Source organism: Rhinolophus sinicus, linkage group LG03 (assembly GCF_036562045.2).
Source record: "Rhinolophus sinicus isolate RSC01 linkage group LG03, ASM3656204v1, whole genome shotgun sequence".
In the NCBI taxonomy this organism is placed as follows: domain Eukaryota; kingdom Metazoa; phylum Chordata; class Mammalia; order Chiroptera; family Rhinolophidae; genus Rhinolophus; species Rhinolophus sinicus.
Window position 1 is genome coordinate 62,885,537 of NC_133753.1, and position 20,293 is coordinate 62,905,829.

A 20,293-nucleotide genomic window follows, 5' to 3' on the forward strand; every position below is an offset into this window, starting at 1 on the left:
CCCGGAAGCTAATCATGAATGTGCCTATTAACATCTCAATTGCAAAGTAGTTGAAATATTAACTTGCTATAAACGCATCATTACAATGTGTAAGGGAGGTAAAGATGCAGACAAGTGATTCTGTGTGCAGGGTGGCCCGAGTCACTTGAACGGTTGTGGCTGAGGATTGTACAAAGCCACCCTGGCCCAAAGTCGTAAATGGTCAGTTCCAGTGCTGGAAAACCTTTGGGCACCGCATGGGCCGGGGGCCTGAAAACTCAGCCTTTGAGAAAGACAAGGGCAAGGTTAGGCTAGATTAGGCTAACTTCATCTTTACTTTTTTTGGGGTGATTAAGGTTGAATCTAGAAAACTTATTAAACTCTTGAAAGAAAAGAATGTGTTTATCGCAGAAGGCATTGGCAGGTGTCTCCGGAGAATTATTCACCTCTACCGTCTGGCTGCTCTCCCGGCCCCTCGCTTTCCCGGGCCGCGTCCCCGAGACCCGGCAGGTCGCCCCTCGGTGCAGGGGCGATAGCGGTGCGGCTGCATTTCGCAGACCATCAAACCTGTCTTCGGGGACACAGCCCGCGGCCTTGACTGAAGGCCTGAGGTAAGCCTCAGCCTGGGGAAGTTCCGCCGCCGCGGGCCGTCGCCGCCGCCGGCCCCGCCCCTCCGCCCTCGGCGCCGCCCCTCCGCCCTGCTGCCCAACGGTCGCCCTTCGTCCCTGGCCCCGCCCCTCCCAGGCCGCCCGCGGTGCGCCGGCGCCTGCGCAATCGCCTCTGAGCGCCCCAACCGGGATGGCGGCCGTTTTGGAGTCGCTACTGCGAGAGGAGGTGTCGGTCACAGCCGCTGTGCGGTGGATCGCGCACAGCACCCAGAGTTCAGAGGTAACAGGGCCGACACGCCCCCAGGCCCGGCCCGAATCTGCTTTTCGCGGGAGATACCACCGCTTGGATCCCCTTGCTCTAGGGGGACTGCCTGTCAGCCTGGGCCGAGTGCGCTCCAACGAGGGGCCTCTGCCGGGGCCGTCCGGCTGATCGCGGGCCCCGGCTAGCTGCTGACCCTCTCGCCCCTCGCTGCTTCTCCTTCAGGATGACTTCGGGGAGGCGGCCGCGCTGCACTCACTCCGGCCACTGCGGAAGGAATTCGTGCCGTTTCTGCTGAACTTCCTGAGGGAGCAGAGCAGCCGCGTCCTCCCGCAGGGCCCCCCAACCCCCGCCAAGGCCCCGGGCTCCTCGGCAGCCCTGCCAGGGAGGCCCGGGGGCCAGCCGCGGGGCGGCCGCGGGGCGCGCAGCCAGCTCTTCCCTCCGACCGAGTCTCCGAGCGCCGCCGCCCCAGCCGAGGCCCCTTCGGCCCGCCGCGGGGGCAGGAGGCGGGGCCCGGGGCCGGCCCGCGAGCGAGGTGGCCGCGGCCCTGGTAGTTTGGAGGAGGGGTTCAGCGGGGAGAGTCTGTGTTGGGCTGGGGGCCGGAGGCCTAGGGCCTCAGGCAGCCCCGGCAGCCCCAGCCTCATGCGCTCTGATCCGCCAAACCTCAGCAACCTGGAGGAGTTCCCTCCCGTAGGCTCCGTTCCGCCCGGCCCTGCAGGGTGAGAATCAGCTTTCATCCAGGAGATGGGTGGCACAAAGGCTGTACTAAGGGGAGTCATTAAATTAGGACTGGGTGCTCCATAGTAGAGCGTGGGAATAGCTGGAAGATTGGGGAGGAGATAATTACAATGATGAGGGGCGTGTTGCAAGGGCCTCAGCTGGTGTGGATGCTTGAAGATGGGAATTTGAGAAAAAACTGTGGCTACTCTCAGCAGGACGAAGCCTTCACGCAGGATCAACCCAACTCCGGTGAGCGAAGAGCGGTCACTCTCCAAGCCCAAGACCTGCTTCACCTCACCCCCAATCAACTGTGTCCCCAGTTCCCAACCTTTAGCCCTGAACTGTAGCCCTTGGGGCCATGGCCTTCCCCCAGGGTGCAGAAGTCTGCAAGAGGAGCGGGAGATGCTCAGGAAGGAGCGGTACGGCCTTGCCGCTTCCTGGGATGTTGGCTTTCTTCCTGTGGGGATCTGCAGGGCTTTTCCCTAAGATTGATTTCCACTTCGCCCTTCCTCCCCCCGCTCAACCCTGGGTCTCTCCTGGGCTGTGGATGTCCTCTCTGGAGGAACCTGAGTGTGGCTGTGGAGGGGAAGCCAAGCTGACTGCTCATGACCTCTCTCTTCCATCTCCATAGCTCTAAGCACCTGCAACAGTCACCTGCTCCCTCCTGTCCCACCTCAGAATCGGGGTCTCCCCTCCCCAGTCGGACAGGAAACCTCACAGCTGAACCCGCTAACCCTGCCAAAGTGTCTTTCCGCCAGCGCCTGGAGCTGGTAGCCCTCGTCTACTCTTCATGCATTGCAGGTGAGTGAGAGCAGAGGGCGCTGGGATACTTATAGAGCTAGAGGGTAAGAGAATTGATGAGGCATGTAGAACTGAGGCTTGATTCTGAATGGTGCCCAATATGCTGGGGTTTCTCTTTGTATCCAGAAAATCTGGTGCCAAACCTCTTCTTGGAGCTTTTCTTCGTCCTTCAGCTCCTTACTGCCCGGAGGATGGTGGCTGCCAAGGGCAGTGACCTTGAACTGAGTCCAGGAGCCCTAGGTCAGTGAGCAAGCCTCTTTTTGAGAAATGGGATCAGGAGATGGAATAATTCTTAATTGACAGCTTGGTACTATCCTTCTAGATTCCCTGGAAAGCCCACTCTTCCAGAGCATCCATGATTGTGTCTTCTTTGCAGTGCAGGTTTTGGAGCATCAGTTTCAGTGAGTTTCCCCAGCAGAGGCATTTGAGCCTATTCCCATTGTCCCCTTGGTTCTCTAGCCACTTGGGGTGCATGCTTGTGCTTAACACAAATACAGTGACCCTGGACCTTTTCTTACAAGTAACCTTTAATTTTGTGTCAAGGTTATGAATTTAGCCCTTGAAAGACTCAGACTGTGGTCTCAGTGGCTGACCTTTGGGTTAATATCGAATGCTCCTGTCCTGCTCTCTTGCTCCCTGCTCCATAATGTCTCATTTCCTCCCCATTTGGTTCTATCATCTTTAATCCTTGGCCCATGGTTTTGACTTACATACTCGTACCTGTTCCCTGCTCCAGATAATGCTCTGTGTGGTATGCAAATGGCAGCTTCCTATTTGCGGTGTGTGTCCCATTCTCAATCATATATGCTCTTGACCTTGTAGAGTTCTTTCCTGCCTGGACAAAGGGACCTTGAAGCTTTTGGCTGAGAATGAGCGGCTGCTATGCTTCTCACCAGCTCTGCAAGGCCGCCTCCGAGCTGCCTATGAGGGCAGTGTTGCCAAGGTAGTGACCCCATCTTACACATCTGCTAGCCCCGACCCGACCCCCAGCCTCATAATTCAGGCAGCCCAGCTCACAGTGCTAAGGCCTCTGGGCTAACTGTGAGCAGGAATACAGGGATGGAGTTGTCTGAGCATGTACTCTGCAGGCTTCTATCCCTAATGTCACTGCCGTATTTTAGGTCTCTCTGGCGATGCCACCCTCTGTTCAAGCTGTCTCCTTTCAGCCAGAAACGGACAATCGTGCCAACTTCTCCAGTGACCGCGCCTTTCATACTTTTAAAAAACAGAGGTGATAAGAAAAGGGAATTTTGGGGGAGGGTATGAGGCCGCATTTACTTTGGGATAGGCAACCTATGTCATTTTCATAGAAAATAAAGTTTGGCACTAACAGGTGGTGGTTTAGCACCAACAGGCCTTTCCTGCCAACCATCACAGCGTCATCCTGTTTCATGCCATGGACTTGAACCTCTGACCTTAGCAGGCTTCTCACAGGTGTATGATTTTAGTCACAGGGTTCTCAGAAAAGTGAGAGCCAAATCAACTGCCACTACACACAGAAGTACGTGAAACATGTGGTGTGCTCCTGCTGGGTGGTAGCATGACCATCCTGCAGAGAACTTTGGAAAAAGAATGGGGCTAGTCCTGTCCTCAGTTCTTCTGAGCTAGGGAATGTGCTCCTGGGATGGACTTAGAGCAGCTGGCAATGAGGTCAGCTGCGCCTCCGTTGATCAGGCGTTCTTGTGTGTCTGTCAGGGATGTGTTTTATGAGGTGCTTCGCGAGTGGGAAGACCGTCATGAGGAGCCTGGCTGGGACTTTGAGAAGGGCTTGGGCAGCAGGATCAGGTAGGTGCTCACACACCGGCCACTACTGCTTTTAGCAGTGAGCAGCTCAGTGGTGCTTGGGTAGCTGATTGGAGAAAGGCTTCTCCCACTCCTGCCAGCCCAAAGTTGTTATCTTCTATCCTTCATCTCTCCAGTTCTTCCTCGAAGAAATGACTTGTACTGGTTCGGTGGTGGGGAATGCGCGGAAAGGTGCAAAGCTCTTCCTCCAGGTGGCTTGAATTTTGGCCCAAGTCATTGGTTAGACCTTTTCCAAACACCATTTTCTCCATTGTCTACTTTGGCAATTCTAATAACTTTGCAGAGCTGGATAACTAGGATGCAGAAAGAATCTCCTCTGTTCAGTGGTCTGCCTTCTACGTGGCTCAGGGTAGACTGAAGATTAGAGGGATGATATTTCTTGTTTGGCTGAGTGCATCTTTAGCCTTGAAGGGAACTCCGTGCTGAGGAGGGTCCCTTCCCTTTCCCTACATCCTTGTGCTGGCCAGCTCTGGCACAGGGCTGCTCAAGGCCCCAGTAAAGGGCTGAAAGGCTCAAGGATTGGCTTGTTCTCTGAGAGCTTTTTCCCCTTCCCTCCTGCCCTCATACTCCATTTCTGCCTCTTACTCCTCAGAGCCATGATGGGCCAGCTCTCTGCAGCCTGCAGCCACAGTCATTTTGTTCGACTTTTCCAAAAACAACTTCTCCAGGTAAAAGCCTCAGCAGGATATTAATTTACAGTGAAGAGTAGGCATTACAGGCAGCCAAGCACTGTGGGATCGGGTGGACAGCTGGGCAGGTCCTAGGCCGGAGTTTGAACAGGAGGTCTGCTCTTTGGGTGGTGGTTGAAACTTGGGCAGCCAGAGAGGAATCAGAGTGCACCCCCACCTCCCTGGGCCCCCTCAGACGCCCTCTATCCCCTGCCTGCCTTCAGCCCTGCACTACTTCCTTGCCCTTGATTTGTGCTGTGGTAGAAAGAGCGTGATCCTAGGACTCAGATGGGCCTGGTTTCAAATCCTAGCTCTAGTGAATCTAGGCAAATGTCTAATCTTGCCATTTCAGTTTCTTCACCTGTAAAAAAGAATATAATCCCTACCTCGAAAAATGTATCTATGGTACATGATAGAGGGTTGGCATTCCATAAATGTTTATTACTTCCTCTTTATTTTGTTCAGTCCTTTCCAGAGAAACTTACTGGTTTTTTTATTTCTCTCCTCTTGCCCCAACCCCAGATGTGTCAGAGCCCTGGTGGAGCTGGGGGCACTGTCCTGGGTGAGGCTCCAGATGTGTTAAGTATGCTTGGAGCTGATAAGCTGGGGCGCTTGCGGCGCCTACAGGAACGGCTTGCGGCCCCTCAGAGCAGTGGGGGGCCTTGCCCACCCCCCTCCTTCCCAGGCTGCCAGGGATTCTTCAGGGACTTCATCCTGAGTGCCAGCAGGTAAAGGTCCCTGTGTCTTGTTGGGGGTGAGGCAGAGGCCAGGGGAGGTTTGTCTTCCCAGAAGGGCAGACAGTTCTCTCTCCTTTGCCTGGAATATAATAGGGTGGGACAGAGTGATATCTGGGCTTCCTTTAGCTTCTCTTTCTGCCTCCATTTTCCTTCTCAGTCTTTTTTTTTTTTTAATTCTTTATTATTTTTCAATTACACCTGACATATAATATTACATTAGTTTCAGGTGTACAACATAGTGCTTAGACATTTATATAACTTACAAAGTGATCAACCCAATAAGTCTAGTACCCACCTGAAGTGATACATAGTTAAAATAATATTATTGACTACGAGGTCCGGTAATTAAGTTTGCAAACTCATCCTAGAAAAAGTGCTACATACCTCATTGCTGAATATCACTATGGTCACCTTGGAAGTACTCCCCTTGGGAAGCTGTGCACCGACGCCAGTGCCTAGTCCACCCTTCAAAGCAATTTTGGAACTCTTTTTCTGGAATGACCATCAGAGCTGTTGTTGTGTTACCCTTGATATCCTGAATGTCATCAACATGTCTTCCTTTCAATATTCCTTTATCTTTGGGTAAAGAAAGGAGTCATTGGGGGCCAGATCAGGTGAGTAGGGAGGGTGTTCCAATACGGTTATTTGTTTACTTGCTAAAAATTCCCTCTCAGACAGTTCTGTGTGTTGTCGTGATGCAAGAGCCATGAATTGTTGGCGAAAAGTTCAGGTCGTCTAACTTTTACATGCAGCCTTTGCAGCACTTCCAAGTAGTAAAGTTGGTTAACTGTTTGTCCAGATGGTACAAATTCATAATGAATAATCCCTCTGATATCAAAAAAGGTTAGCAACATTGTTGCAACAAAGTTCGCGAACTTAATTGTCCGACGTGTATATTCCCTATGCTGTACTTTACATCCCAATGAGTGTTTTGATAACTGGCAATTTATTCTTAATACCTTCACCTTTTTCACTCATCTTCCAACACCCTGCCCGTCCGGCAACCATCAGTTTGTTCTCAGTATCTGTGAGTTTGTTTTGTTTGTTCATTTTTGTTTTTTAGATTCCACATATAAGTGAAATCATGTTGTATTTGTCTTTCTCTGACTTATTTCGTTTAGCATAATACCCTCTAGGTCCCTCCATGTTGTAACAAATGACAAGATTTCGTTTTTTATGGCTAAGTAATATTCCATTGTATATATGTACTACATCTTCATTCGTTTGCCTATTGATGGACACTTGGGTTGCTTCCACATCTTAGCTACTGTAAATAATGCTGCAGTGAACATAGGGGGGCATATATCTTTTCAAGTTAGTGTTTTGGATTTCTTTAGGTAAATACCCGGTAGTGGAATTGCTGGGTCATATGGTAGTTCTATTCTTAATTTTTTGAGGAACCTCCACAGTTTTTGAGGAACTGTTTTCCATAGTGGCTGCACCAATTTACAATCCCACCAAAAGTGTATGAGGGTTCCCTTTTCTTCACATCCTTGCCAACAATTGTTTGTTGATTTATTGATGGCAGCCATTCTGAGAGTTGTGTGGTGATATTGTGGTTTTAATTTCCATTTCCCTGATGATTAGTGACATTGAGCATCTTTTCATATGTCTATTGGTCATCTGTATGTCCTTTTTGGAGAAATGCCTGTTCATGTCCTCTGCCCATTTTTTAATCGGATTGTTTGTGGTTTTCGTGTTAAATTGTAGGAGTTCCTTATATATTTTGGATATTAACCCCTTATCAGATGTATCAGTGGTGAATACCTTCTGCCATTCAGTAGGTTGTCTTTTCATTTTGTTGATGGTTTCCTTCAATGTGCAAAAACTTTTTAGTTTGTGTAGTGCCGTTTATTTTTTTCTTTTTTTTCCCTTGTTGAAGGAGACATTTCCAAAAAATATTGCTAAGAATGATGTCACAGAGTTTGCTGCCTGTATTTTCATCTAGGAGTTTTATGGTTTTAGGTCTTACATTTAAGTCTTTAATCAATTTTAAGATTATTTTTGTATATGGTATAAGGAAGTGGTCTAGTTTCTTTCCTCTCTCGTTTTTTTTTTGGGGGGGGGAATATATCTGTCCAGGTTTCCCAGCGCCATTTATTGAAAAGACATTAATTACCTCATTGTGTATTCTTGCCTCTGCCATCGATTAATTGACCCTATATGCCTGGGTATATTTCTGGGCTCTCTATTCTGTTCCACTAATGTGTATGTCTGTTTTTATGCCAGTACCATGCTGTTTTGATTGCTATAGCCTTGTGGTATAGTTTGATTCATGTGGCATACCTCCAACTTTGTTGTTCTTTCTCAGGATTGCTGTGGCTATTTGGCATCTTTTGTAGTTCCATATAAATTTTAGAATTATTTGTTCTACTTCTGTGAAAAATGCCATTGGTATTTTGATAGGGATTGCATTGAATCTATAGATTGCCTTGGGTAGTGTGGACATTTTAACAATGTTAATTCTTCCCATCCGTGAGCATGGTATATGCTTCCATTTATTTGTATCTCCTTCAGTTTCTTTCTTTAATGTCTTACAGTTTTCTGAGTACTGGTCTTTTACCTCCTTGGTTAAATTTGTTCCTAGGTATTTTATTCTTTTTGATGCAGTTATAAATGAGATTGTTTTCTTAATTTCTCTTTCTGATAGCTTGTTATTAATATATAAAAATGCAACCAATTTCTGAATATTAATTTTGTAACTTGCTTCTTTATTGAATTTTTTTATTCTAATAGTTTTTTGGTGGACTCCTTAGGGTTCTCTTTATATAAAGTATCATGTAATCTTCAAGTAATGCCAGTTTTACTTCCTTTTCAATTGGATGCCTTTTATTTGTTTCATTTTTGTGGCTAGAACTTCCAAGTCTATGTTGAATAAAAGTGGTGAGAGTGGACACCTTTGTCTTTTTCCTGATCTTAAAGAAAAATCTATTAGCTTTCACCATTGAGTGTGATGTTTAGCTAGGGGTTGTCATATATGGCCTTTATTATGTTGAGGTATGTTGCCTCTATCTCCTGTTTGCTGAGAGTTTTTATTATAAATGGATGTTAGATTTTTATCAAATGCTATTTCAGCATCTATTGACATGATCATATGATTTTTAGCCTTCATTTTGTTTATGTGGTGTATCATGTTAATTCATTTGCAGATATTGAACCAACCTTGCATCCCAGGAATGAATCCCACTTGATCATGGTGTATGATTTTTTTTTAAGGTATTGCTGAATTTGGTTTGCTAATATTTTGTTTAAGATTTTTGTATATATGTTCATCAGGGATATTGGCCTATAATATTCTTTTTTTGTAGTGCCTTTGCCTGATTTTGATAAAATGAGTTTAGGCACCTTCCCGCTTACATTTTTTGGAACAGAGAAGGATAGGTGTTAATTCTTCTTTAAATGTTTGTTGCAATTCACTTGTGAAGCCATCTGGTCCATGGCTTTTGTTAGGAATTTTTTTATTACAGATTCAATATCATTAGCAATTCTCAGTCTGTTCAGATTTCTTATTTTTTTTTCTGATTCAGTCTTGAAATATCATATGTTTCTAGGAATTTATTCATTTCTTCCAGGTTGTCCGTATATATTGATTGTAGTATTTTCTTTGTATTAAATCCATTGTATTTCTTTGGTGTTGGTTGTACCTTCTTTTTCATTTCTGATTTTATTTATTTGGGCCCTTTTTTTTTTTTTGGTGGTCTGCGTAAAGGTTTATCCGTTTTATTGTAGTCTTCTTTTCTGACTGGTTTATGCTTTTCAAGGAAATAGCTCTCGGTTTCATTGATATTTCCTATAGTTTCATAGATTCTATTTTGATTATTTCCACTCTGATATTTTTTATTTCCTTTCTTTTTCTCACTTTGGGCTTTGTTCTTTCTTTAGTTCCTTTAGGTGTAAGGTTAGGTTGTTTATTTAAGATTTTTCTTGTTTCATGTAGTAGGCCTGTATTGCCATGAATTTTCCTCTTAAAACTGCTTTGACTGTGTCCCATAGGTTTTGGGTCATTGTGTTTTCATTATCATTTGTCTCAAGGTATCTTTTGATTTCTTTCTTGATCTTGTTAACATTATTTAGTAGCATGTTATTTAGCTTCCACGTGTTTGTGTGCTTTTCAGTTTTCTGGTGATTTCTAGTTTCATACCGTTGTGATTAGAGAAGACGCTTAGTATGATTTCAGTATTCTTAAATTATTTAGATTTGTTTTGTGGCCTAACATGTGGTCTGTCCTGGAAAATGTTCCATGTGTGCTTGAAAAGAACGTATAGTCTACTTCTTTTGGGTGAAATGTCCTAAAAATATCAATTAAGTCCATCTGGTATAATGTGGCATTTAAGGTCAGAGCTTCCTTGCTGATTTTCTGTCTGGCTGATCTATCTATTGATGTCAATGGGGTTTTAAAGTCCCCAACTATTACTGTATTGCTATCGATCTCACCTTTTATGTCCGTCAGTATTTGCTTTATATATTTAAGTGTTCCTACATTGGGTGCATAAATGTTTACAAGGGTTATATATCCTATTGTTAGATCCCTTTATCATTATGAAATGCCCTTCTTTGTCTCTTCTTACAACCCTTTTTTAAAATCTGTTTTGCCTAAGTATTGCTACCCCAGGTTTTTTTTCATTTCCATGTGTATGAAATACGCTTTTCTATGGCTTTACTCTCAGTCTGTGTGTCTTTCCATCTGAACTGGGTCTCTTGTAGGCAGCATATGTACAGGTCTTGTTTTTTTAATCCATTCAGCTACCCCAATGTCTTGATTGGTGCATTTAGTCCATGTACATTTAAACTAATTATTGACAAGTGTGTAGTTATGACATTTTTATTGTTTTCTGCTTGTCTTTGCAGTTCTCTGTTCCTTATTCTCTTATATGTTGATGACTTTCTCCAATGTTGTGTTTGGTTCCTCTCTTTATTTCTTGTATATCTCTGGTAGATTTTTGGCTTGTGGTTACCATGAGCTTTATATATACCAAGCTATGTTTATAGAAATCTATTTTATGTTTTATGGTCACTTTAGTTTGAACACATTCTAAAATCACTACGGTTTTTACTCCATGTTTATGTTTTTGTTATCCTTTTTTCTGCGTGTGTGTGTGTGTGTGTATCCCTTATTGTTGTAATTACATAGGATCTTCCTACTTTTGCCTTTTAATCTTTGTACTAGCTTTATAGTTGGTTGATCCACTGCTTTTACTGAGTGTTTGGCTTTGTCAGTGAGAATTTTTTTATTTCCTATATTTTCTTACTCATATTTTTGATCTTCTTAAAGAAATCCGTTTAGCATTTCTGATAATACTGGTTTAGTGGTGATGAACTCCTTTAGCTCTTTCTTCTCTGGGAAACTCTTTATCCTTCAATTCTAAATGATAGCCTTGCTGAATAGAGTAATCTTGTTTTAGGTCTTTACTTTTCATCATTTTGAATATTTTATGCCAGTCCCTTCCAGCCTGCAAAGTTTCTGTTGAGAAATCAGCTGATAGTCTTGTGGGAGCTCTCTTGTAGGTAACTAACTGCTTTTCTCTTGCTACTTTCAAGATTCTCTTTGCCTTTAGCCTTTGGCATTTTAATTATGATGTGTCTTGGTGTGGGCCTCTTTGGGTTCATCTTGTTTGAGACTCTGTGCTGTGTGGGCTTATATGTCTATTTCTTTCACCAAGTTAAGGAAGTTTTCCCTCCATATTTCTTCAAATAGGTTTTCTTTTTTTTTTATTAGTTTCAGGTGCACAAGACAAAGCAATACTTAGACGTTTATCATTTATATCCCTCACACTGTGTGAGCTCCCCCTCCCCCCTCAAATAGGTTTTCAATCCCTTTTTCCCTCTCTTCTCCTCCTGGTACCCCCTATACTCAAATGTTGTTACACTTGATGTTGTCCCAGAAGTCCTTTAAACTATCCTCATTTTTTTTTTTTTTTCTGTTCCAAATGAGTATTTTCCACTACCTTGTCTTCTAGATCGCTGGTTTGATCCTTTGCTTCATCTAATCTGCTCTTGATACCCTCTAACTTATTGTTCATTTCAGTTATGGTAGTCTTCAGTCCTGACTGGTTCTTTTATATGGTTTCTGTCTCTTTCTTGAGGTTCTCACTGAGATAATCTATTCTTCCCCTAACTCATTGAGCATCCTTATAACCAATGTTTTGAACCCTGTATCTGTAGATTCTTTGTCTGCATTTTGTTTAGTTCTTTTTCTGGGGTTTGTTCTGTTCATTTGGGACATGTGTCTTTATATTCTCATTTTGGCTGCCTCCCTATGTTTGTTTTTATGTATTAGGTAGATCTCTTACATCTCCCAGTATTGGCAGAGCAGCCTTGTGTAGTGGGAATCTTGTGAGACCCAGTGGCATAATCTTCCGAACACCTGGGCTGGGTGCTCCGGGCATGTCCCTTGTGTGGGTTGTGTGTGCCCTCCTCTTGTAGTTGAGCCTTGATTGCTATTTGCACATCAGTGGGTGGGATTGACCCTCAGGCTGATTGGCAGTGGAGGCTGACCATGACTGTAGTGGACAGGTTTTTGTTCAGAGGCTGACTCCATGGCCTGAGAGTCACTTTAGTGGGACTCTGGTGCCATCTGAGTCTTCCCTTCAGGTGTGTCGTTTGTGGAGCTGGTTGGGTGCTGCTCTGTTGTGGTCTGAAGCTGGCCACCAGGTGTGTTGGTTCCAGAGCCTCTTGGTATGGGCTCTGGTACGGGCCAAGGTCAGCTACCATTTGTGCCTAGCTTGGGGCTGCCTGGTGGGAGCTCCAAAGTGATCTGCATTATGTTGCTACTGTGCCAGGCTGTTGTCGTTTAGGTGGAGCTACGTTCCAATCCAAGACTGGCTGCCACTTATGCCAGGCATGATGGGGCCACCTGATGGGAGTTAAAATGAAAATGGAGAAGAGTTACAACTTGTACTGGGCATGGGGTCCCTTAGCAAGGGTAAAGGGCATGCCAACGCCAGCTGCTCTGTGGGGTTTGGACTCTCACTCCTCAGGGGGGCTTCCACAGCCAAGATACTCCTCCTGATCCTTAAGTGCCCCACAGTCCACCCCTCCTCCCAGTCTTGGCCTGGCTTCTTTATATCCTTGGTTGTAGGACTTCTGTTTAGCTAGGTTTTAGATGGTTCTCAATGATAGTTGTTCTATAATTTACTTATAATTTTGATGTGGTCCTGGGAGCTAGTGAGCACAGCGTTTACCACTCTGTCCCCTTGACCTTAACCTCTCCTTCTCATTCTTTCACCCACGTAGGTAGTAACCTCATTGCTCCTTGGCCTCCCCTCTCAACCCAACTGAACCTTTCTGTCTGGAGCCCCTCTTCTCTATTCTGGTTCTTCTTACACCTCTTCCAGTACCTTTTTTTTGCTCCCCTAGCTTCCAGTTTAATCAGCATCTCATGGATAGTCTGAGTTTGAAGATACGGGAGCTCAACGGCCTTCTTCTGCCTCAGCCCGAGCCTAGTGATGAAGATGGGGAGTCAGACGTGGACTGGCAGGTTAGAAAACAGAACAGGGAATTGAAGGGGTTCTGACCTAGGAGGGAAGGGGTATTTTCAAGAAGAACTTTATAACAAATTTGTAATTCTTCTAGAAGTCGTACGCTGAGGACCCTTTACTTCCCTGATTCCCTACAGGGTGAACGGAGGCAGTTTGCTGTGGTGCTGCTCAGCCTGAGGCTTCTTGCTAAATTCTTGGGCTTTGTGGCTTTCCTGCCATACCGGGGGTCTGAACCACCCCCGACCCGTGAGCTCCAGGACTCCATTCTGGCCCTGAGGAGCCAGGTGAATGGGGGCTCGGTAAGGAGGGAGCTGGGAGGAGCTGCAAGGCTCTGGAGTTAGAGGGCACCCCAGGACCTGCCCACTGACTGTGTTCTGGCCCTGCCAGGTGCCCCCAGCCCTGGACGTGCGAACTCTGCTGCAGCAGGGGCTGCGTGCACGCCGGGCGGTGCTCACAGTGCCCTGGTTGGTGGAGTTCCTGTCTCTCGCTGACCATATTGTGCCCATGCTGGACTATTACCGCAGCGTCTTCTCTCTCCTGCACCACCTCCATCGGTGAGTGGAATGGGTGCAGGCAGAGCCTTGCTGAGGCTGCTGCTTATACAGAGGGTTGAGCAGCCTGTGCTTCCCGTGGGAGCACCGCCATAACCAGCCCTTGGGACAGGCAGGATTTGGTCCACAAGGAGAGACAGACACTGGCACTTTGCTATTTCATTGGCCCTTTTCTATTCCTATTGTAGCCCAGCCAAGAGGATGTACAGGTCTGGGAGGGGGCACTGAGGAGCTCCTGGACCCCCACAGCAGCAGGCGCTTTTAGGTCTGCTTTTGCGAATTAACTTCCCAAGCGTAGCTTTCTTTAACTCCATTCCATTTCTTCCTTTGCACAGTTTAGCTGACACCCTTATTTACCTTTTAGGAGCTTGGTCTTGTCGAAGGCAGGTGAAGGGGAGATGTGCTTCCTGAACAAGCTGCTGCTGCTTGCTGTCCTGGGCTGGCTGTTCCAGGTTGGTGGACAGAAGGAGGGGGCGGCCACTGTGGCTGGAGGTGGGGGGCGGGAGGATGTCGAAGTCTGATGAAGGTCGGGGCCAGAGGATGAAGGGTCAGAGGTGTGGGAAGTACCATGTGTTCAGAGGAAGATTGCCCGGACCCTGGAGCCATGAGGTGGAAGGTGTGGAGCAGCTCTGAAGGCTGACTGAAACTTGCACTGCCCTGATGTCTTGCCAGATTCCCACAGTCCCTGAGGACCTCTTCTTTCTGGAAGAGGGTCAGTTGGATGCCTTTGAGTTGGACGCAGTAGTTTCAGAGCATGGCTTGGTAAGTGTTGGGGTCCAGCCAGTGCCATGGGGTTCACAGGAATAAAGGAAGCAGGCTGTCTGAGGCCCAGCAGGAGATAAGCCAAGATAGAGACTGAACTCTCATAGAAGGCTTACACCTGATTGTCCCGTTTGTGGCCCACTGAGAAGGAAGAAGCCTGCCTGCCTGCCAGCTCTGGCCTCTTCTCTCCCGCAGGACGACATGCCTGTGGTGGACCAGCCACTGCTCTACACCTGCTGCCCTTATATTGGTGAGGATGCTCCCCCACCCAGTGCTCCTTAGTCCTTAGCCTGTCCCTTCATGAGTACCCAAAAGGCACCCCATGGCCTAACACCTTAATATGTTGTTCTATTCCTAGGCACTCCCAGGTGCCTCAGACTCTTTTCTCTACAAATGCTTCAAGTCCATGATGCTTAGGGTGGGGTGTGAGTTCTGGAACTAAGCCCGTGGTCTTCCCTGATGCAGGAGAGCTCCGCAAACTGCTTGCTTCATGGGTATCGGGCAGCAGTGGGCGGAGTGGGGGCTTCGTGAGAAAAATCACCCCGACCACCACCACCGTCCTGGGAGCCCGGCCTCCACGCACCACGCAGGGACTGCAGGTAAGGGGCGGGGAGGAGTCGGGGCCGGCCAGTGGGGAAGGGAGAGGGACCTCTCACTGCACTGCCCCCTCCCCGTAGGCACAGCTGGCCCAAGCCTTTTTCCACAACCAGCCGCCCTCCCTGCGCAGGACTGTGGAGTTCGTGGCAGAGAGAATTGGCTCTAACTGTGTCAAACATATCAAGTAAGTGCGGATTGAGGGTCCCAGGCTCATTCCCATACCATTTTCCCCTTTAATTCCTAACATCCTCTTGCTGAGGAAAGTCAGTTGGGGGGACGGTGGGGGCACTGTGGACAATATGGGGGAAGGCTTAAAATTCCTAACATTGTTTGAAGTGAGTTCTGACCAGATTTTCTTGAATTTGCAGCCCCTTTCTGATCCAACCCTTCCAACTACCTCCAAACATTGCTGTCCCTGCTACAGGGCCACGCTGGTGGCAGATCTGGTGCGCCAGGCAGAGTCGCTTCTTCAAGAGCAGCTGGTGACGCAGGGACAGGAAGGCGGAGACCCAGCCCAGCTGTTGGAGATCCTGTGTTCCCAGCTGTGCCCCCATGGGGCCCAGGCATTGACCCAGGGGCGGGAGTAAGAGATGCCAGTCTGTTTGCACGCTCTGGTCTCCACTCACCTCTAAGCTTTTGCTTTTCTGACCTTCCCCCCCTTCACACTCATATCCCTGATTCCATGTCCTCTTCCCACCCTGCTTCCTTCATTCATTCCGTTTGCCTCCTCTGCAGGCTCTTTGACTTCAGGGTTTTGGGGACGCAAAGTCCAAGTTGAACTGGAAGAGCAGGTGGTCGAGGCGTGGCCCCCAGCACTGGGGTGGGGCCGAGGGCTGGCAGCGCTTCCCCGAGACAGAGCAGCCCCACTGCTGTGATTTTTGCACTCGGGACACGTCCTGCTGTGAAGACATCACTGACCTCCTCTGTCTCCCCTCAGGTTCTGCCAAAGGAAGAGCCCTGGTGCCGTGCGAGCACTGCTTCCCGAAGAGACCCCGGCTGCTGTACGTAGGAAGGTGGCCTGGAGCTAGCGGGTGGGCGGTTGGTGGGGAGGTGCGTGTGTGCGCGTGTGTACGTGGGGCTGCTGCGGGGTGGCTCAGCCTGGACTTGGGCATGCGTCATCGTCCCCAGCCCTCCCCTGGCCCTGACTCTGCAGTCCTTCTGTCACAGGTTCTAAGCAGCGCAGAGAACATTGCTGTGGGGCTTGCAACAGAGAAAGCCTGCGCTTGGTTGTCAGCCAACGTCACAGGTAAGGTGTAGGCAAGGGCTGGCTGACCAGTTGCCTTTTCCAGAAGTGGACGGGCAGGAAGCTAGAGGCCGAGTTGGGGAGATGGGACTCAGCCCGCTGGAAACGGCGCTGGGCACGTGTAGGCATGGTAAGCCCGCGCGGGGCTGCTCTGGTCACCCCTTTTCTGTTCTCCCTCTGACCCACAGCGCTCATCAGGAGAGAAGTGAAAGCTGCAGTGAGCCGTGTGCTTCGAGCCCAGGGTCCTGAACCGGCTGCCCGGGGGGAGCGGAGGGGCTGCCCCCGTGCCTGTGAGCACCACGCTCCCCTCCCCTCCCACCTCATCTCCGAGATCAAAGTACACGGCTCCCTACTCCCCTCGGCTCCCCTCCCCAACTCCCTGCTCTTTTCCTGGCCTCCCTCCTTTTGCGTGTCTGTCAGCTTTGTGTGTTGTACAGCTAGTTCCCATTTGGTTTGGTCCTGAATGGAATGAGGTAGGACAGGGCTGAACTGAATGGCTTTCCTAATTGTTCTTCGCATTTCGGTACTTGAATTACTGAAAAAGGGAAATAGATATGAAAATGTTTGGGTAAATACATATTCCACAGGTGATAATGGGGGTGGGTGGTGAATGGCTGTCCAGTGTATTAGGCAAGTCCTTAAGAGGCAGTCACTTGGTACCGGGTGTGATTTCAGAAATGTGCTATGTGGAAGGTGATGCTTGTTTAGTTACAGGCAAAAATAATCAACCAGTGCTTTTAACTTGATTTTTTTAAATCAAAACCTGTCTAGAGCCAGGGTCAGCAAACAGCCCGTGGGCCAAATCCAGCTTGCTCCTTGTTTTGTAAGTAAGGTGTTACTGGCACATGGTCAGTTTGTTCATTTACAAATTGCCTAGGGCTTCTTTTGTGCTGTGGCCCAGAGCTGAGTAGCTGGGGCAGAGAACTTATGGCCTGTGAAGCCTAAACTATTTAGTTTTGCCCTGGTCTATGGGTAGTAGTGTAAGTAAAGATTTGGTCTAGGCACTAAGAAGGAATGACTGAAATTGGAGAGCATGTAAGGAGAAGAAAAGGGTAACTGGCCTTTAGCTACTGGTATTTTTTTGATATAATCTTTCTGTACTGAAACCTTGGTTCTCCTGAGAAGATGAACAGAGAGAATGAGGGTTAGAAAATATCACATGTATGTGACAGGATGGTCCCCCTAAATTCTTTCAGAATAGATGCTCTCTGGGAATTGGCTAGGTACCACTTTGTCCCAAGACAAGTGACATCTCTTGAACTCTGGCAGCAGGTTCCTCGACTTACCTGCTGCATCTTTTCCCTCTGTTGTTGTCCACTTGGTTGCTTCTCCCAGCTGTGCTGTCCTGCCCTAACCCCAAGTCTAAGGGCTCCTTGGCCCAGTCACGTCCCCCCGTGGGCCCTGTCTTCCTTTTCCGTCTGCCTCTCTCCACTGGCTGATCCCCGCCCCAAGCCACATTCTCAGTGGCTCACTCGGCTCTGCCCCTGCTCTCTCCAGGATGTGCTCTCTCTGGCCTCAGGCCCCCGGGACCCTGAGGAGGGTGTATCCCCAGAGCATCTTGAGCAACTCCTTGGCCAGCTGGGCCAGACACTGCGGTGCCGCCAGGTGAGCGTCCTGTCCGGTGCCTGTGACCACAGCTGCCCTGGCTCCGGGCTGCCACTCTTGTGGTGCTAATGGGCGCGGTCTCCTTGCTTTTTCCCCAGTTCCTGTGCCCACCTGCCGAGCAGCATCTGGCAAAGTGCTCTGTGGAGTTAGCGTCCCTCCTTGGTATGGCTCCTTTCTGTCACCTTACTCTCTTGCCAGATCCCCCCGATCTCAGGGTTGGGTATGAACAAGATTGGAATGAAACTTTCTTCTGCTCTCCTTCCTTCCAGGGGCTGGCCAGGTGACCCTGCCTCCACTTCTTAAAGCTTGGCTTTCCTCTCCCCACAGTTGCAGACCAAATTCCTGTCTTAGGGCCCCCGGCGCAGCACCAGCTGGAGAGAGGGCAGGCTCGAAGGCTCCTGCACGTGCTGCTCTCCTTGTGGAAGGATGACTTTCAGGTGCCTGTTCCACTGCAGCTGCTGCTCAGCCCAAGAAACGTGGGGCTTCTGGCGGATACTCGGCCGAGGGAGGTGAGCCAGAGGTGGGTGGGTGGGTGGGGGCGCTGGCAGGCTGTGTCCTCTGGAATCATGTTCTTACGCCCACCCTCCTCCCCCAAAATGTTACAACCTTGCTTCCTTGGTTCCCCCTTTTCTGGCAGCTGTGCTCATTTTCTGTTCCATGCTAAAAGGGACTCCCTTACTAGTTAATCTCAAGTCTTCTCCCTGCTGAGCAGCTGTCTGTCCTATCAGTCAGGGTCACCGCAGTCCTGGCCTCCCTGACCTCCTGCATGTGTGTTGCAGTGGGACCTGCTGCTGTTCTTGCTCCGGGAGCTGGTAGAGAAAGGGCTGATGGGACGGACAGAGATAGAGACCTGCCTGGACAGCCTCCGTGAGGCCCAGTGGCCAGGGGTAAGGAGTCCTCGTCACTTACCCAGAAAGAGAACAGGTGTCATGTGTCCCTTTTATCCTGAAAGGGGGCAAGTGATGGTGCCTGGCATTTTTAGCATCTTCCCAGAGCTCAGTGGATTTCTGTCAAGTGTCTTCAGGACCACCCTGAAATGGAGTGGCTGTTCTGGTGGGCCTTCTTCACATTTGAGCAGCTACTGTATGAGAGACTGTCAGTGGAGAAGGGAAGATGGAAGGCAGCTAGTTGGAAAACAGCATGGCATAGTGAGTGTGGGTTTATAAGATCCATAACCTGGATTTTAATCTCATCTAGTACTTAATGTTGTTAGTTAGGACAAAGAATGCATCTTAGTTTCTCCGCCCATAAAATGGGAATAATTTATACCTCCTGGGGTTTGTCAAGATGAACATATTGCATATTAAGTCCTCAAAGGGTGATAAGTACTCACCAGATGGTTCTGAGCCTCCCGTCAGAGGTCACTCTCCCTGCCAGACATGAGCACCCTGGAGTCCTTAATGGGACAAAGCTTCAAGTCCTTTTCAGTGTAGAAGGCAATTGGGAAAAAATAAGAGCTAGGTTGTCTTCTCACTGGTTAGCTAGGGCTTGATACCTGGGATTGATTTTTAGTAGAAAGAACAACTACTTGTTGCCTTTTCTGTCACCATCTTTCTGTTTGTTGTAGGACTTCTCTGAAGAATTAGCAACACTGTTCAACCTGTTTCTAGCTGAGCCCCCGATGCCAGAACCCCAGCTAAGAGCTTGTGAGCTGGTGCGGCCAAACCGGGGGACTGTGCTGGCCCAGAGTTAAAGCTGGGAAGTGGCTCTGCTGTCTTACCAGAAGCCTGCCTGTGTCTCAGGAGGAAGCCCCTGCCACCCCAAGTGCCCACTGCTGACCCCTGCTGGTGCGGGAGTAGCTGCACCTGAAATCAGGCCTCCTGCTCCCTGTGAAGGAAGTGGGGCTGCCTGACCTCCCGGCCGCCTGCAGGCTCGCTGCCTAGAGGGAGGAGGAAGGTTCGCCTGAATCAGGATTGTAGTGGAAAAGCCTCGAGACGCCAGTCCTAGAGCAGAAAAGCTGGCGTTTAGGACTTGGATACTAAATGAAATGACGTGTGTGTACTTAAGCGCCACTTACTGCTATCCCAGCGTCTCTTAAGGCTGTGGTTTGGGAAATCATGACAGAGGCAAATGACTTCTGTTTAACTTGTGAGTAAAGTTAAAACATGAATCTTGGGCATCTACATTTTCTTACCATCAGGAGCTGGACTGCTGTCTCCTTAAAAGTGCACAACGGATGAGGTGGGGCGCTCCAACAGAAACCCGGCTCGCCCCCTGCACACCCCGGCTTCAGCCCTGTGCAGGGAGCAACGCTAGCTCCCTCCAGGGGCCAAGCACAGGGGAGAACACTAGAGCTTTTTAAAATAAACTCTTTTCTTTACCAAGGGCTTCATGTCTAGTTATTTTCACCTGCTTCTTCCCTGTAGAAGTCTCGGGGTCGGCTTGGAGGTGGGCGCTGACGGTAGAGCTGTACCAGTGGCCTTGCCCCCGCGGTGCCGACATGTTCCAGCACATGAAACCCTGCAGGCTAGCGGGCCTGTTA

At 48.5% G+C, this 20,293-nt stretch overlaps 1 protein-coding gene across 7 annotated transcripts; it reads left to right on the forward strand.

The window, feature by feature from the left end:
• The first annotated feature begins 726 nt into the window (after positions 1-726).
• CDAN1 (codanin 1) lies at positions 727-20,131 on the forward strand. 7 transcript variants are annotated; one of them, XM_074327856.1, is made up of 29 exons: positions 727-867; positions 1,072-1,565; positions 1,779-1,985; positions 2,198-2,367; positions 2,494-2,607; positions 2,690-2,768; positions 3,190-3,310; positions 3,489-3,598; positions 4,063-4,152; positions 4,763-4,838; positions 5,361-5,566; positions 12,932-13,052; positions 13,191-13,337; positions 13,441-13,607; positions 13,969-14,056; positions 14,277-14,366; positions 14,562-14,616; positions 14,832-14,965; positions 15,044-15,147; positions 15,388-15,546; positions 15,901-15,964; positions 16,131-16,209; positions 16,395-16,543; positions 17,704-17,811; positions 17,910-17,973; positions 18,139-18,320; positions 18,591-18,698; positions 18,794-18,959; positions 19,379-19,510. In XM_074327856.1, the coding sequence occupies exons 1-29, from the start codon at positions 778-780 to the stop codon at positions 19,387-19,389; spliced, it is 3,753 nt and encodes a 1,250-aa protein (XP_074183957.1). In that variant the 5' UTR covers positions 727-777; the 3' UTR covers positions 19,390-19,510. The 7 variants fall into 7 exon arrangements, 5 of the variants coding, with proteins under 5 accessions (XP_074183957.1, XP_074183958.1, XP_074183959.1 ...); XM_074327857.1 differs by having other exon boundaries at positions 1,782-1,985; XM_074327860.1 differs by lacking the exon at positions 727-867 and having other exon boundaries at positions 1,496-1,565; positions 1,782-1,815; positions 1,940-1,985.
• Positions 20,132-20,293: the final 162 nt, after the last annotated feature.